The sequence below is a fragment of the Rhipicephalus microplus genome, chromosome 10 (assembly GCF_043290135.1).
Source record: "Rhipicephalus microplus isolate Deutch F79 chromosome 10, USDA_Rmic, whole genome shotgun sequence".
NCBI lineage: Eukaryota > Metazoa > Arthropoda > Arachnida > Ixodida > Ixodidae > Rhipicephalus > Rhipicephalus microplus.
The window spans coordinates 25,314,290-25,333,019 of record NC_134709.1 but is presented as its reverse complement, the minus strand read 5'-3'; the positions used below and the strand labels follow the sequence as shown (position 1 = coordinate 25,333,019).

Sequence of the window (18,730 nt, the reverse complement as noted above, 5' to 3'; positions counted from 1 at the left end):
CTAGCCGCCATTTCTTCTTCAAACTACATAGCAGGAAATCTAGCTTTACAATTTTTCCAAAGGGTCTGCAGCAATGCTACGGTGACTTATACGGTGCTCAGCTGCTGACCGGGAAGTCGAGGCTTTGTTGCTTTGATCTCTCGGCCGGTGTGGTCCCATTTCGGCGAAACGCCAGAGGTTCGTGTACTGAGGTGATGCCATTGCGTGTCAATGAACCCCAGGCGGTCGAAATTTGCCGGAGCCCCGCACTACGGCGTCTCTCATGATCATATCGTCGTTTTCGCACGTAAGACCTCCGATATTGTTTGATAAATTCGAAGAATGAGCTTGCCGGCAAAGCGGGCGTGATGAAAATCAATTTGTCAAATAAACATACTGAACTGTTAGTAAACAAAATTGGGGGACCCTTAAGCTTCACCTTCAAGAGTTGAACGCGATAGCGTCGTCCTGCCCCTAGTGCACCCCTCAACCGCTATGTGCATACTTATTAATATGCTTTGTCACATACACACGCACGCACACAAACACACACAGTAGATTTGACCAGCGCACGCTATTACCGCCGAATGGGCTCGTTTTCGTCGTTAAAGCTGTAGAACAAAATGCGTTAAAGGGGCCCTGGAACACTTTTTTAAGTAACCATAGAATGATTTCCCTAGAAGAGTTTATTGCACCACGAATTCAACGCCGGGAAAAATTTTAAGAAACCTACCAGTGCGAGTGGAGTTACAAAAATGTGTCACATGCTGCAATTGCATTATCTCTTCTCTAGTCCCGAAGCGCTGGAAGCTAAGCAAGGATGGGTGGCAGGGAAAAAAAACTACGGCGCCTCGTGACCTTGAGCACTTTTTTTTCTTCGAACGCGCGGCTTTTGCAGTGTGATCGCACACGCACGCGTGGACAAGTAGCGGCCTCCCACGGCTATCTCGGTAACTTGATTTTTCTGTCACAGGCGCACAGACGATTTTTTTTTTTTGCTGACCCGCAGGTCATGGGATTGAATCCCGGCTGCGGCGGCTGCGTTTCCGATGGAGGCGGAGATGCTGTAGGCTCGTGCGCTCAGATTTGGGTGCACGTTAAAGAACCCCAAATGGTCGAAATTTCCGGAGCCCTCCACTACGGCATCTCTCATAATAATATGTTGGTTTTGGGACGTTAAACCTCACATATCAATCAACAGACGATTTATCGCTCACAACCAACGGGGCCGACGCCGGCGGTGGGTTTTCTGCGACACGAGCTCTCTAACGCTATCACGTTAAAACTGGTTTGATGGCGGGCGGCCAAGTATCACTATATAGTATGCTGTGTAAGATTTGGAAGATAACCATCATCCACGTTCTTGGTCAACCCGTTCCCAAGCAGCAAAAAACGTCTACGATTATTTTGCTCAACGTTGGCGCAAATAACGTACCATCGAACTGCGAACGACATCTACGTTTCTGTGCAAATACTGGTTGAGAGGCATATTGATGAGATAAAGATGTTAGCGACAAACTATAAGTCAGCGGGAGTTTACAATAAAAGCCGGCAAAATGAGGTGAAAGTTGGAACAATAGTTTAGGTGTGTATGGCTTACGAAATTATTCATCAACGAATTAACTACTTTCATTTCAACTTCAGTGGGTTCAAGTGAGCTTGCTTTAGGTCTTTAATTTCGAACAGGATAAACTTTTATGCTAGTGGGTAGATATTTCGAACTAAAGCAACCCGTTGTTGCATGCGTCATCGTATCTTCACGTTATGCCCTAGTTAAAAGAATTTAACTTCAGTCACTGGTTTTACTACGGCAGTTAATTTCACTGAGAAATCACTTGGAATACGCGTTGGGAGCAGTAACAGCCGACATGCTATAGCATTTCCTCGCTACTAATTTGAACGCTTTCACAGCGGCCATAGCGACCGCTTGGGTATATGTTCTGTGGTTTCCGAAACGCTGCACCGATCTAATAGCAGTAAGTGTTACGCAAGTTAACGCTGCCTGTGGTAACTTGATGCGGTTCGAAGGCACCCCCTCGGTCCAATCACTGCCGGACCTCAACAGCGTAGAGGGGACCGCAAAAGGGGGCGATTTAAGTACACAGCCTCGTTTACTAATGAGCCTCATTTTTCATCCCCCAATGTATTCGCGTATTGTCCCAGACAGGTAACAAGGCCTGCGGCCCACGTGGGAGACTACACAGGTATACGGTGGGCCGGGCTCGATCGTAAAAGCTGCTGCGGCTTACCCTGGCATTAGGGCACTCATGCCAAGTGAGAAAAAACCTGCACGGTTGCTATACGTTTGCCGTGATGGCTGATGATATCCCTTCTCTCATTGGTTGCAGGGACTCTTTCGCGCGCAGTAATTTCTCGGGTATACGGATGAATCGAAATGGTTTTGTCGTGACACCACTGCTGCCGTTTTTGTATGCGTATACTGGATGCTAAACTCTCACACCGATACAGTGCGGAGTTCAAATACTGGTAACATTAACGAGGCGGCATTAGATTTATGCTACTGTTCATATTAATTCGAATTTTTTTATGCATTGCAAGGATTATAAGTTGGCTCGCGATGACATAAATCATCCCTACCCGTCCGAGTCGCTTCATGGCCGTGACAGGCCGTGATTACCCGAATCGTTATAACTTATAACGATGGTTGGAGTACACTTGAGTCAAGTAGCAGCGGCAACACGACGATGAAGCTAAGGAGGTTGCTTCCAAATGAAAAAAAAAAAAAAGAACGATTTACAGACTTCCAAGCACAAAATAAGCCATTGCAGTTAATACACTGCGGCAAACGCCAAATCTGAGCCTGCGTAGAGTGGATGGGCCCGGTAACGTGGTGAGGAAGTGTGCTTGGCGGCCGGTGAACTCAACGTCGAGCCCCATATACCCATATATTTATTATGCCAATCGAAGAGCTGCCACTTAGAAGCATGGAGGCGGGGTCGGCTTGTTCGTAGTTTTAGAAGTGTATCGCATGATAAGTGGGGCCGTCGGGTGGTTCAGGTGCTGGAGCCTCGAATCTTCAGCCTCCGTCGTGAGCCAAAAAGTTATTTCACGAGTATACTTGTGCCTCAATTCTTCAGTTTCCGTCGTGAGCTAAAACGTTATTCCACAAGCACTCGTGCGCGGGGCGAGTAGAGCGAGTCGCCAGGGTGCGTTCGACCCAACATCGACATCGCTTGGCCACCACGCGGATTCGAAATCCGACACGATTAGGCGAACAGTTACAGGAATGTCTCCATTCAAGGTGCCAATATTATAAGTCTGGATAACAAATCCGCAGCTATAATTAGTTGGTTCTTCATTTTCTCAGGGAAAATACGGCGCTTACCTTCACGAAGAGCGATGAGAAGCGTATACGGGGAAAGTGAGCAACCCCAAAGCCGGAACTCTCGTTCCGTGTGTCAGTATTCGTGAAGGGTGCGCTGTATTTGCCTTGTGTTAAATGTGATCGAGACCGAGTAGGGGAACGTGCCGGCTTTCAAAGAGAGGTAATTAAGGCTCCGTTTTTTTTTTAATTTTTACGCTCAGGAATGACGACCTTCGTTCAGTGTAGTTTCCGCACGCAGCATTTTCTGCTCTATTATTGATTAATTGCTGTATTCTTTTTGCCTAAAACTACTTTTTTTTTATTTCCTAAAACATAGTATGATACATACATTAAATTACACTTGAAGCATCTTCATTTCAGTAGGAATATGAAGTGGTTTCGCAATACTTCAATTGAACGCCGCTTTCTGTTGTTGATGACATATTCGCGAAAAGCTGGCAGGATAAAATGGCGCCTCACACGAGAAAAAAGAAAAAAAAACATTGAAAAAATAAAGTAACCTAGCTCCGCCTGGCGGGCACTAACGAAACAATGAAGCCTGCGGCGTGCAGTGGGGTTGAATGAAGTGGATTGAATGAAGTGCGAATTAAGTGACATGAAAGAACTGAGCGAATGAAGCAGGATGAGTGGCAGGAGCAGTAGTGGGCGTAGTATTAGGTTGCGGGAGTGGTGGGAGGATGGGCGCATACCCACAGTGGGATTTATCCCCTTTCTGTGTGTATCTCCCACACGATATCAACGACGGTCCCCGGTCATAAAAAGCCTCGGGTAAGGACAGCGCAAGTTTGGTTGGTGTTTTCGTGTTGGTAACATGTTGATAGTCTCTTCAACTAACCTGTAGAGTTTTTTTTTTCTTGCTAGATCTTGTGAACTATATAGATGACCCTGTGGAGAATAATCGGGCCGCGATAAACAGTAACACGGTTAATTAGACGAAAGTTACCACCATTACCGGTGTAACCGACTTGCTACGATATTTGCCTGAGTTAGATTAAGGTAGGCTGGAAGAATAACCAGCCGACGTAAGCTATACGGAAACCGCCACGCTTCAAGTAATTACCAGCTTACGCAACTGCACTGCCGGACGAAGACTTTCCCAAGGGACCTCCAAATATCTCTCTTATCCGCGTCGTACCTGCAAACTTCCTGATCTACAATCAATCTTTCCGAACGCTCTATCTCCATCCATCTCTCCAGCGGTGATGACAGATTGCGAATATAGAACTGTCTTCTCGGTTCTATGCGTAATCTCTTCCGATATGACGCAACAAGTTCCACGAGCCATCGTGGAGTATAAGAACGATGCGGAACTTCTCAGTTCAAAACTTTCAAACCGAAGGGCTCGAACTTGTTAGCCGATGCCGAAGGCACAACCTGTAGCATCCGCTTTGGGGTTGAAGATCGAGCCAGCACATCTCCCAACACTTTTATCTCACTACAAGGGATAGGCTATGCTATGGTGCATTTTGGCAAATGCATTTAGCTGAGCACAAGTGGCAGTTTTCTTTCAGTAGCAATAGACTACGATTCGGCTTGACAATCGACAGACAGGTCAATCGCCGCACTGATCCCGTTAATAATGATATAGGAAGGGTCGTCGACCATCCTAATGATGACGCATGCTGGCTGTCTATGGCACGGTAACTGAAACGTAGCCCCCTCTTCCCCATGTAATGGTAGTAGCTTTGCGCAGTGTAAGGAAAGGTATAGAAGAGGGTAAAAATGGTAGAGGTATATATATACTCTCTGGCATCTTAGCTTCTCTAGCCTGCTGCCATCAGAATTTGGAAGCTTGCATCGCAGATGCGGCTGCTGACGGATCGGTCACTTATACAGCACTGCGAAAGGACGGGACGTTGAGGAGTTCGGGCTGCCTGTCGTTCCAGTGCATGATATAGCGTTGTTTCTGTTTTCTCGCGCAATTAATCGTGCCCCTCAATCTTGTCCGTCTGGCCTGCGGTGATCGACTGGGCGGCGACTTGAAAGACGCCCGGCCAGGACTTGTTGCGCGCCAGGCTCTGATGAGGTTCCCAGGGCGTGGCACGAATTACGCGCGCATATATTACCGTATAGGGCACCCATGAAACGCTAGCGGAGAATTACGGACACTCGCGCGATAAGGCTGCAAAAGAAAATAAAAAAATGTCGCTCATTGATTTCCCGTAATGGAGTGATTAATTAATGCTCCAAATCACAGAACGGTAAGCATGCCTCCAGCGTCGAAGTTAGACGTAATCAAGAGCGCAAGCTTGTTACGTATACCTCGAGTACTACCGCGGAATTTATTTCTGTCAGCCCCGCCGCGGTGGTCTATAGCTAAGGTACTTGGCTGCTGACCCGCAGGGCGCGGGTTCGAATCCCGGCTGCGGCGGCTGCATTTCCGATGGAGGCGGAAATGTGTTAGGCCCGTGTACTCAGATTTGTGCGCACGTTAAAGAACCCCAGGTGGTCTAAATTTCCGGAGCCCTCCACTACGGCGTCTCTCATAATCATATAGTGGTTTTGGGACGTTAAACCCCCCATATCAATCAATCAATTTATTTCTGTCATTTGAATTCTCGTTCCGGCGTCGCTCATTCGCGATGTACCATGGTACCAGAAAAAAAAAACGTGCCATAATTTCTGCACCACAAAGGAAGTTATTCCAATTTCGAAGCTGATGTTCTCGACATGTGGACAACGTAACTATACGACAGTCAACCAAATTTCACTTACCACTAATGCCTAGTTCACACTGAAACATCCGCTTTCTACAGCGACCGAAATTCCTCTGCCGCCGAAACGCAGCGTCGTTCGCACTGGACGCGCCCCGCACCGCCGAATATGCCATCTACTACGGGGTGAACGCGGGATGGATGCGCTATCACCCGGTTGTTGTCGCGGCTCGCAAACGCTACAACGCTATCCGGTGGTGTATCTTCGACGATTCTCGTACGCAAGAAGCAAGAAAAGACAGTACTGCTTACTTTGCTGGCAAGTGGCTGTCTTGTAATTCACGAAGAGCAGAAAAACCCACCGACGCCCGCGGCGTTGGTGGGTTTGTTTTGCTCTGCAAGACCGCAACAAGCTCGGTCGCGCCAACAGCAAGCTCGGTCACCTCTTTCACGAAATACGGAGGCGAAGTAGGCACGGAGTAGGTTAAACAACCATTGGTTTCAACATTCAGTTACGTGCACTGCGGCATAACATGTGAGTAGGGCTTGGCCGCCATTTTTCAAAATTCGTTGACTAGCGCTCCTATTGGTCCACGGTGACCGATTCGGCGGCAGACGCCGCAAAAATCGGTCCGAGAGCGATCGGCGCGGAGAGGGCCTTTTCGACGGATCTCGCCGCCGCCGAACCGGATTCGGAGCACTTTCGGCGGCCGGAATGCTCAGTGTGAACGCGGCCTAACGGCGCCCTCCGAATCTACTAGTGCCTTCTTTTTTTTTTAGTTTTTAGCTCCGTATTTTCCCAATAAGTTCACAATCTTCAGTACTGAAACAAGGTAATTGATTGATTGGTTGATTGATTGCTATGTGGCGTTTAACGTCCCCAAACCACCATATGACTATGAGAGACGCCGTAGTGAAGGACTCCGGAAATTTCGACCACCTCGGGTTCTTTAACGTGCTCCAAAATCTGAGCACACGGGCCTACAGCATTTCCGCCTCCATCGCCAATGCAGCCGCCGCAGCCGGGATTCGATCCCGCGACGTGCGGGTCAGCAGCCGAGTGCATTAGCCACTAGACCAGCGCGGCGGGGCAAGCATTATGAGAAAAGCTGCGTTAAACAGCACTTACTGTTGCTGTCGATGATCTCGAATCGAAGCGCCAGGGGGTCTCCCACTTGAGCGGTGAACACATCGTCGCCTTGGCGATCGGTGATGCGCATCGTCACGTTCGGAGAGCTCACCGTGGCCAGCTGGCTCTGCGATGTCTCCACTTCCCGCCTGCGAAGGTAATGCCATGCGCAGACTGTCACGCACAATGTCGCATGGAGAGAGAGAGAAGGAATGTAGGAAAGGTAGGGAGGTTAACTAGACTATGCGTCCAGTTTGCTACCCTACACATGGGGAGGGGGAGAGGGGATGTCGCATGGAAAATAAGTGTATACCTAAGGGCTCGTTTTTTTTTTCTCGTGTTTTGACACAATATAGAGATGAGGTCTAACAGACAATAATGCCAAGGAATGCACAGGGGAAGTTATTAGAACCAATGTAACGAAAGTAAGAAGAAAGAAAAGTGGGTGAAAAAATAACCAGCCGTGAGCAGGAATCGAACCTACGACCTTCGAATAACGCGTTCGATGCTCTACCGCTGAGCTATCGCGGTGGCTATCCCCCCCCCCCCCCCCTCCCCAGCCACTGTTTTGGGTTTATATGTGAATTTAAATGTGGGAGCGTCAGTCAGCGCCCTCAGTAGCCATGGCGGCGATTGTGGCACACTCTTTATGAGTTTGTGTGACGTCACGTAGCACGTGAACTTATTAAGAGCTGACAGCTGACCAATAGACTGTCGCATCGAACTTAACGGCACCAAGTCTGCCAGTATGAGATGAGACCTTCGTTAATAAATAAGGATGAGAATAAATAAATAAATAAATATATATATATATATATATATATATATATATATATATATATATATATATATATATATATACGAATTTGCTAAATTTTGTAAAGGTAAAAACTCCACGTTAACAAAATTATTTAGTTGCACAATTAATTTAAGTGGAACGTCAGTAAACTTAAAAGTAATATCACTTGTACGATGCTACTGCAGAAGTTATACAACTGTGTTGCACAGGTTGTTTTACACGATTAGAAAATTTTGGAATACCGAGTACTGCCTACTATGAACGACGTCTGTTGGTCACTGTACCAAGCAGTGGGACAGACACTTATCGAGTTCTCACGAAAATTTTCACACAGAGAAAACGATAAATAGATTATTTTTTTAAAGAGGGGGTACTCTTCAGCGCATAAGCCAAAACGCAGAAAGAACGTTTTTTTTTTTTAATCTACAATCCCCGCTGTACATTTACATCACTGTCCAAACTCCGTATACTACTGGGAACTCGAAAATTCCGAATTTGCACTTAGGTGACGCGAAAATCGGATTGCGCATCCTTGTCTCAAAAGAATGTCCCGGAAATCCCGCCTTTTTGGCGTAGCTTTTTTTTTTTCAAAACATGACAGCATCGCGGTGACAGATATATCGGCCGCCCCAGCGAGCCTGTCGAGTTCAACACCCTTGCTGACGTACAGCAACTCCTAGTCATGCGCACAACAGCTCTTTTCCTCATTCGCGCTCCTCGAAGCAAACAAACGACTTTTCGAAGAGGAAGGAAGGCACCGCATTGTTTCGGGGGCAACCTTCCGCCCGTCGTCCAGGCTGACACAGTCAATTTCCTCCGCAAGCGGATGGGGCCCCTAATTGCCTTTCAATCGTCACACCTGGACCGTTTGGCAGCGTGGCGACGCAGGTGACGTCAAAACCGTCTTCGAACGATGTCCATGGGACGTGACGTGGACGCGAATGCATACACAGAAGACGAAGAGTCCCGCGGAGCTGAGAAGAACGGATCCATCGGCCGAGTCTCCCACAGTTCCTTGTCAGCGCAGCCGGTGTGTGTGTGTCTGCTCGGTCTGTCGAGCGGTCGGCTTGTTAGGCCTAAGGCTTAGCGAGCCATGGAAGCTGCTGCGCGAGGTGCAGCCGGGTGGCGGGCGCACAGGCGGGGCTCGCCGCTGTTGCTGCGCGGTCAAAGCAGCCAGACCGGAAAAGACAGCACGTCGACCGTGTTTGCTGAAGGGATTCTTCAAACACGGCCAGCGCTGGCCTCCAGTCTCGTGCGCGGAGATTGCCCTGGGCGGCAGAAGGAACGCAGTCGGTGGTGGTGGTGTGTGAGTCGGGTACACGTCATTGACCTTAGTAGGGGGTGCCTACCTCGCCTTGCCTGCACCCCGCGACCTTCTCTGCTCTCACCCATCCTACTGTCTTTGCACGAGAAGGCACCCCCCCCCCCCCCTCTTCACCCCGGCGAGGAATTCGTTGAAACCGAGAATGTTGAAGGAGAAGTTGGAAAAGGAAGCACTCGAAGTTCTATCAAAGTTTGCCATGACGGGAGAATGGCCCAGAAAACGACAAGGGTGCAGTGACGAGAAAGACGTGAGGCGCTACCGGCTAAAAGGCAGTCGAAGAAGGCGAGGATGACAAGCGGAAAGCGAGGCGCGAAACCACCCAATTTAGGGCAAGTCCGCAAACGTGGGTGTGAGCCACGAATCGATGTTATCGTGGTCAGCACCCCATCTCATGGAACGGCCGTAATGCTTACTGAGCATGGACAAAGTCATGAGGAATGGAGTGTGCCAACCCTCCGAAAATGCTTAACGTACACATACAAAAGCGTGCCCGAACACACGCAAGCGGTGGTTGAACTCACTTCTCAGAAGATTTTCCGACTACGTCCCTGTTGTCAACATGTAGAATTAAAGAAAAGGCTGATTGAATGCGTTGGGCCTTGGTTGTTGATTACCATGGAGTCAATTACGTCAACTATGCGCAAAAATGAATAAAAAATAATAATGCTTATAAACTCAGACATCCATCATACTGACTGGGAACACAGAGGAAACCAGACCACCGGGGTCTCCGGCGTCCGAACAACGCAGCAGGTGGTCGCCTACTGCTGGCAAAGCAACTCTGAACAATCCTCATCCAGGTGAGAGAGAGAGAGCATCGACAGACCTCTTCTACATCCATTGTAAGTCGAGGCACGTCTCCGGCTAAACGCTGGCTCAACTAATGTAAGGCTTGGGCCGTGTTTCTGTTACATGATGCCTCCCCAGGGCTTGACTGTCGCAATCAAAGGCTTTGTTTTGTAAAGAAGTACACCGAAAGCCTATTTCGTGCTCACGCTAAAATGAGAGCCACTCATCTTTTAGCCAGGCGCACAGGCAGAGCAATTTGTGACACCCCTAATTCCAGAAACTAAAGCTACAAGAGAGCGCCAAATCACTCACGTTCATAGTGTAAAAACCCAAAGAAAGTTGCTAAAGACGTGCCGTACAAATGTATGATAGCACTTGAAGATGAAAAAAAGTCCGATATGCTAATTAAGGTAACTGCCTTGAGTGCTTCGCTGCATCATGCAGCCTGAGAAGCCCACAATAATTCGAAGAAGCTAACACTAGAACGACACGGTGAGCGGCGTCCATTTCATTTTTTTTAATTATTTCTCAGTACGTACGATATCGATATTCTCTAGTAATCAAAACGCCACACATTTGTAGTTACAGTGTGCTACAACGAAAAATTACAGAAGTTATAGGAGAGATCGGAGGACGGCAGAATAGGTCAGGAGACAGACAGTGTTAACGGCTATCCAGGTTGACATTGAGCGAAAGAAATTGACCTGGGCTGGCAACGTAGTGCGTATACGCGAAACAGATGTACGGTAACGGCGAAATGGTGGTTACCAAGGAATGAGAGGAGGTCGACGAAGGCAGAGAGCTAGGAGGAGTGAACAAATTCACAAGTTCGCGGCAATGAAATAAAATCAGTTCGCAAATGATAAGGTAATCTGAATATCATCGAGAGAAGGCTTCGTCCTTCGGTGGGAATACACAGGCTGAAAATGACTGTGATTACGATGATGATGCTAACACATAAGGGAATGCAATGCCCGTATTCATTACAGCGTCGGTTCTGAGAGGTGCGCGAACGTACGAAGTTATATTTCGCCCGTTGATACGATTATCACTATTATATAGGCGCTGACAGATAAGAGTAAATGTCAGACATCGGTGCAGTATTTTATTAGTTGGTTGTCGAAATCACTCTGGAGTCCAAATTCAGCTGCGACTCTGCATTCCTTATGCTGCACTTCCTACTGGCAAGGCATCTTGCTCGAAACATCTTACTAGGGTTCGAGTTTTTCTTCTCTCAAATTTCTTCGGAACGGAAGGATATAGAAACGTAATTTATAGTTGAACGACATCACATTTACATTTCTGACACGAAGCTATAGCTTCTCTTTCCACGCTTCGACAACTGGTCTGTTCGAACTGTTGCCAACACAGCTTGACAAGGCGATTTCCCACACGGTGGTATAGCGGTTGTGTTGCTCGGCTGCTGACGCGGAAGTAGCGCCTTTGATCGCGGCCAGCGCTCTTGCATTTATAGTTGGACGCGAAGTGCTAGAAGCCCCTGTACTGTGCGATGTCCGTCCCCTTTACAGTGCACCAAATGGCCTGATATTCCGAGGCCTTCCACTATGGAATGTCTCATAATGATATCGTGGTTCTCACATGTAAAATGTAAAATCACTCAAATTATTATTATTATTATTATTATTATTATTATTGTTATTGCTGTTATTGTTGTTGTTATTGTTATTGTTGTTATTGTTGTTGTTGTTGTTGTTGTTGTTGTTGTTGTTGTTGTTGTTGTTGTTGTTGTTGTTGTTGTTGTTGTTGTTGTTGTTGTTGTTGTTGTTGTTGTTGAGTGAACCCCGCAGTTTCACCTCATACGTGCAAAGTTTTCCGAGTTGTTCGAAAGCCGTATTTTATGAATCCTCTTCATAATAGAGCTTAGAGAGCATCGACAGGAAGGCGGAAGCAAAGTCAACAACTCTTTTGACTGCGTCACTTGTTCGGCCAAGACCTCACGTATATGAGTTATGATACCTTATAGTACGCTTCATGGCCTTATCGGTATCACATCTTCACACGACGAGTTTACTCGCGAATGGCACAAGGTCGCGCGAACAAGCAGGCCCGTACACTTCACGCAATGTTACCCCGTGGCACAGAACAGACCGGCCGAAGATGTACTCGATTAGACTCCGATATTAGATGGCCGCGGTAAGATGCGCCAGACAGAATTAACGTAAGGGGTGTAGTGGAGGGGGGTGGGATCGTAGACAAAAACAAACGGCCGGTACGTGGGAAAGACGACGCTTGCCCAGCGCACGCGTATACGATGTTGTTGTTTTTGTTTTCTTTTCACGCTGGAAGCATCGCGTTCGCACGGCAACATCGAGGAGGGTGATGTGGCTCAGAGTGTGCACGGGCTCGTGGAAGAGCGTACCCTTTTGATTTTGCCTTCAGCCCCGCCTTCATAGTCTTGAGCACATTTACAATGTCAGCTGGATACACGGCCGCTTACAGAAGAGAAGATCCTGGGACCTTGGCTGACGGCTTCCCATACGCGCAAAGCCACGAAAGCCCTCTTGTACTTTTTAAAGACCACCAGACTTAACGACCGCTTGTGAAAGAACTGTGCGAGACCGTGCTGTGTAGTCTCGAGCTGACTATTCATGCTTCTCTTTCTTACTCCCCTTCTTTTCTATCTCTTCCCGTTCCATTATTCTCCTTCTCCCTTACCTCAAGTGTAGGGTAGCCAACCAAGCCAAGCTTGGTTAACCTCCCTGCATTTCCTCTCTATTTATCTCTCTCTCTCTCTCTCTCTCTCTCTCTCTCAGTGACGTTACAATATCCGAAACACGAGCCAAAGAAAGCTGCTGAGAAAAAAGTGCATCCGTGAATCAAGCATCTACACTGGTGAAACGACCACGACTACACCATAGAAGGATCAGACAACCGACACTTACAAAAGGTGGATGGTGACGGCACGACGCTGTTGCTGTACCAGCTTACCATGACGTCATGCAACTCGGCAACGCTTTTCGATGCATGCATACGCCTTTGATATGCTATATATGCTGCGCAATGCCTGTTGAACCGTTTGTACTGCACCGTCAATACAAACGGCCGAATAGTTAAAAAACAATTTCTGCATTGCACTTTGAATCTAAGTGCTCAAATTGTAGTTATATGTATGTAGTTAAGAAAAAATTCCCCTGACCAATAATTTTATTTATCGAAAACAAATCCAATCGTAATTGTAGCGTTCTGATGACGTAGTATTGATAAGACTGCATCAACACACGACAGTCTTCATTGTATCCAGTAATATTGAACGTTTTCCCGCAAGATTAACAATAACAGTGCCGTTCAATCGAGCCTTGTTACTGAGGATATGGCTTGGCATTCTGTGCAGTGCTTATGTTTACGTGTTGACGACATTTTGTTATTCTCAGTTGGTGCAGCATGAGGCCTAATATCAGGACTGCAGATTCGAGTCCCGCGTTGGGTGCCAAATTTGGGAAGGTCAGAAGAGCCTAGAGGCGTCCTGGACGAGACCCCTTCAATGACCAAGATCCGGACCTTGACTGCCCACTGTCCTGGGAGTGTTAGCGCGACTCATGCTGTTCCTCCTTCTCCTCTGTTCCTGCCGGCGCCAGCGCCCCCACAGCATGCATACGCGGCACCATAGTTTCCGGAGAAAGTGCGTGTTCACCTTGCACACTCTTGTCCACTATAGTTGTTACCCTGATGGGTTATGATGCAGCCGATGTTCGCATATGTGGGGTTCCACCATATGATTATGAGAGACGCCGTAGTAGAGGGCTCCGGAAATTTTGACCTCCTGGGGTTTTTTAACGTGCCCACACTGACGTTAAAGGCCTACAGCAGTTTCGCCTCTATCGACAATGCAGCCGCCGAAGCCGGAATTCGATCCCGTGACCTGCGGGTCAGCAGCCGAGTATACCTTAGCCACTAGACCACCGCGGCGGGGCAATGCAGCCGATGTTATCTAGGTGTCTAGAATTCCAAGGTATTTATTTGTTTCTTCATGCTGTTTGGCCCGCGAGTCGAACGCCTGGCAACAGAGTCAACAATGCATGGAGGGCCGTGCACTGCCATGCGTAACGCTATACAGGAAGTAAATGAGCGGCTTGTTTGTGTAAACAGGCACCCCGGGCATTTGCGACTCACTATATATACAAATTTTATCTCCTGCATGTCATCGTCCTTAGGCTGGGACCGGAAAGCAACTAACAAGCCGGCTAATTGACGTCGACGTATTAACCCCTTGAAAAGGACGAACGAAACGCCAAATGCTGGCCGACAATTGTACTGTGAGATCGCTAGCCAACAGACAACAATACGTATACAACAACAGTGACGTATACCCCCCCCCTCCACACACACACACACACACACACACACACACACACACACACACACACACACACACACACACACACACACACACACACACACACACACACACACACACACACGCACACACGTGTGAGTGTGCAGGGGGGCGGGGGGTATACGTCACTGACCCTAGTAGGGGTTGCCTACCTGCCATTCTGGCACTACCAACCTTCCGAAAATTGTTTACTCCTCACCTTTACCTCTCGGAATACGGGAGAGGGGAAGGGATAGTGAGCTGCTGCGCAAACCACGTCGGCTCTCCATTTTTATTTTTGCATTTACGGAGAAGTTTGTTTCCTTCCGCACCCAATCAAAAAGGGGGAAGGTGTTAGCCTCAATTTCACGATAGGGCAGGGGCTTTACAGCGGGTTGCCCCTCCGCGGTGGTCTATGGATAAGGTACTCGGCTGCAAACCCGCAGGTCGCGGGGTCGAATCCCAGCTGCGGCAGCTGCATTTGCGATGGAGGCGAAAATGAAGTTGAACCGTGTACTCATATTTGGGCGCAATTTAAAGAACCCCAGGTGGTCGAAATTTCCGGAGCCCTCCACAACAGCGTCTCTCATAATCATAAGGTGGTTTTGAGACGTTAAACCCCATATATCAGCAGCGCTTTACACGGGGTTCTGTGTTTCAGCTGACGCGTTTAAGCTGACAACAAGAAACATCGCAGCTGTAGTGATGAGACTGGAAAGACGACATTCGCACGGGACTCTTTCACTTGGAGCTAGGAAGAAATATGGGACAAGGTTGATTCGGAGACCCTTAGAAGAAGGTGTAAGGGGGTCGATCATTATTCGGTGTGTAAAATTTCATAGGTGCCCTGCATTTACGGCGAAGGTAACGACAACAGTGATGTTATAGCTGTGCACCCTGTACATATTGGGGTTTGAAAGGTAGCGGCCCACCATGACCGTGGTACAAAAGTACAAATGAGAGGCAGTGAAAAAAAAGGCATACATGAATCAAACCAGAAATAAATGAAGGAAGGAAGTGGACTTCAATGGACGTTGCCGCTGGCGAGCGGGATCTTTTCATTCATCTCTCTCTCTCTTTTTTTTTCCTCGTCGGCCACGGTTCCTCCAAATGACCACGCGAGCGAGCGTTCAAAAGCAAGAAATAAGCGAGCGCACTAGTACGTGCGTGCGTCGACGGGTCAAGCAAGCGGGCTGCGAAGAAGCGCGATCCGGACAACAGGACAACCCGGAATCCCCGCGGCTGACCGCTGCTAGTCACGGCCAGCGCTCTTCGTAACAGGCGCGCGGTGAATCGCACGCCTAAGCACGCGTGATACAAGACCGTTTTCAACGCCGCCGCGGCGAGCCTTTATTCGAGAGGCGAAAGGTTGTCAAGGGCTAGCTAGCCCCGCGTGCGGCCACATCTGCGTAGACGGCGGGAGCCGCTGCGGTTTGGCTGAGTTCTGAAGGCTTCGCCGTGATTCGCGTCTTTCTTTCCTTCTTTCTTTCTTTCTTTCTTTCTTTCTTTCTTTTGAACAAATGATGAACAACATGTGATATGTACGCAGACGTCACCCAAAGTACGGTCTAGTACATTGTGAGCAAGGACACCCCGTTAGGCTATTTTGCTGGGCCAGTTACTACATTTCGCTTCCATGTGCGGTGTATCGAGACAATGATGGGCGCGACGATCCGCGAACTTCTAATCCGCGAACCTTACAGATCTCCTTGATAAGCATTATGTGTAGGCTAACATTGCGGCAATAATATGACTCACGTAGGCTTGTACCCACACGTATATACATGGGTGGATATCGCCGCATTCAATCAGAGCATGTTCCATCGTGTCCTTAACTCTCCCACAGTATGTACACTGTTCTTGGTATTTGCTGAATCTCGCGCTATCCCTCCTCGGTACGTGAAGTACTGTCGTTAAATGTACCCAAGAAACAATGTACCCATAGTTTCTCCAAGGCAGCCCATTGGCGCGATTTCCGGCCATGGAGGACACATTTAGATGGGCTCTAGGATTGCAATGAAACGTCCCTACTTTTCGATTTAGGAGCACGTTAAGCTGCAAGACATTGTCTAAATGCGATCCAGAGTTTCCCCCTGTATCACGTGCTCCGTGATAGCACCTGGGTTTCCCCAACTACAGTCAAATGACAATCAATATTGCCGAAGAAAGACCCAGCATCTCTTCGAAGTGAATGATCACGAGTGGACGAACCTAAGTACTAAGGTCTATATACATGTCTATGAAGTCCCCGACAAGTATAATGCACGGCAGACGGACGGACAGACAGACAGACAGACAGACAGACAGACAGACAGACAGACAGACAGACAGACAGACAGACGGACGGACAGACAGACAGACAGACAGACAGACAGACAGACAGACAGACAGACAGACAGACAGACTGGTGGACGGATGGTTAGATGGACCGGTGGACGGACGGACAGATGCACGGATTGTTGGACGGACATATAGACTGACGGACAGACGCACGGTCAGAGTACTGTCATGTACGCTCTGTAGACGGTATTACAAACAGATGTTTCGCACCTGCGCGCTTCGATTACGGACGACGGCGAGCCTTGCGCGCTTCGATTACGGACGACGGCGAGCCTTGACGACAACGGTGAGACATTGTGCGACCATGAGGTGCATCGCCCCTAAATAATGAATATGGCTTTCGTGTTCCCGTGTTCTCGGGCAAGGGGTCGTGTCACTATTTCATTATGAAATACGAGTGCAGACGACACGTAGAAAACCACCTTTACACCTCATCGTTGTTTACACGTATCGTTAGCAGCACCCTCTATCCTTCCTTCTTCACCGACCACTTGCGTGCCTCCATTCGCGCTATACCTGACGTAGCACCGCTTGTCAATCACAGGTCCGCCACCCGTTCTATTCAACCCCTTTCACGCCACCTTTCTTCCTTACTTTACGTCTCCTGCAAGAGCTCATCATCGCGGTTCCCAGCGAGTCGCAAAAGGTGACGGTCAGCCGGCAAACACACACGCTCTTAAGTGTTTTTTTTTTTTTTTACTGTACTCGTTGCTTCCGGCATTCGACTTCGCAGCGATCCTTCCTCGCCTTCGCTCACTTCCACTGCGCAGCGGTGCTTTACCGGGACTTCACGCAAACCGCAATGCCGTTCGTCCCAGCCCCGCCGCAAGGTCTCGGTCGTGCAAGCGCCCCTCGCTTCTTCTCGGTCTTCTTCACTGCGCGGCAGTGCGAGCTTTCTATTATCCCAGCGGCGGCGACGAAGTCGTCGGCGCGAGTCTTCCTGGCGTCAAAACGTGCGTCAAGGGAACAAGAAAAAGAAAAAAAAAAGAACCGCTACGCTACGGTGCCTTACCCCCTCCCACACGCTCCATCTTCCAGCCACAGTTAACTCTACGGAGACGTGCTTCTCTTTGGCGGGCTGCGGAAGAGCAACAAAATCTTTCACCATTGCTGGGCACTGTTGACGAGGACGGCTTAAAAAGCTTCGCTTCTTTCGCATTGTTTGTTACCTTCGTACTTTCCTTTATCTCTCTCTCTCTCTTTTTCCCCGTTTGTCGTTGATGTCGTGGGCGCAGACACGTGTGACGCCCGACCCGACCGCCTGCGTTGGCGGGACCTCAGGGGGGACTGACTGGCTGGACGCCGTTCAATGCACTGCAGTCACTCGGGCTGTCAGCACATGCCTCTCTCTCTTTCTTTCGCTTAAAGAACCGCAGTGTCCTTTGGTTAGATGAAGTCAGTACCGGATGACATGCATGCTTTCGGTGCGGACCAACGTCACAAAAACAAAAGAGAGTGTGTGTCTCAGTGTTGGTGTACAGGTGCAAAGTGCGGTGGGAGGGGAGACGTGCAAAGGTCTGGGGGGTTAAATACTAAATCATGCAACAATGCTTGGGTCGTGTGGTCCCCCCTCTATGTCTGTATCTTTTCGCGCTTTCAACCATGAACACAATAAAATTCGCCAGACTTTCTATTCTTAAACAACAACTTTAGTCCTTATATGAGGTTTGTTTCGTTGTCACATGACTAACAAACACCCTTGGGTTTATTTAATGAGAATATCGAATCACGGTGGAACGAGATAACATTTTTTTAGACAAATTTACGTTTACGACCCTCATAGATGTGCAAGAGATTACTGGTTGCCACATGGCCGACGGCCTCAGTTCAATAACTAATTGTTCGATTGATTTACTGATTGAAACACTACAGTCCGTGCCTCTCTAAACGTTACTGTGCTTAGAGTGAGTGATAACAGCTTAGAGGAACACTATCAAGAAGATAACAATTTCGTTTGTCTAGGTAAATAAATACTTTCACAATAGCGAAATCCCTGCTCTTGCTGCGACAAGGTACTTCGTATATAAGCTCAACAAA

At 48.3% G+C, this 18,730-nt stretch overlaps 1 protein-coding gene across 1 annotated transcript in view; it reads right to left on the bottom strand.

The window, feature by feature from the left end:
- Window positions 1–18,730, bottom strand: part of LOC142774648 (uncharacterized) — a 166,048-nt gene that overhangs the window by 67,085 nt on the left and 80,233 nt on the right. Inside the window, exon 8 of the mRNA XM_075875266.1 lies at window positions 7,109–7,257. Coding sequence (XP_075731381.1) covers window positions 7,109–7,257 — 149 coding nt within the window. The remainder of the gene's footprint in view (window positions 1–7,108; window positions 7,258–18,730) is intronic.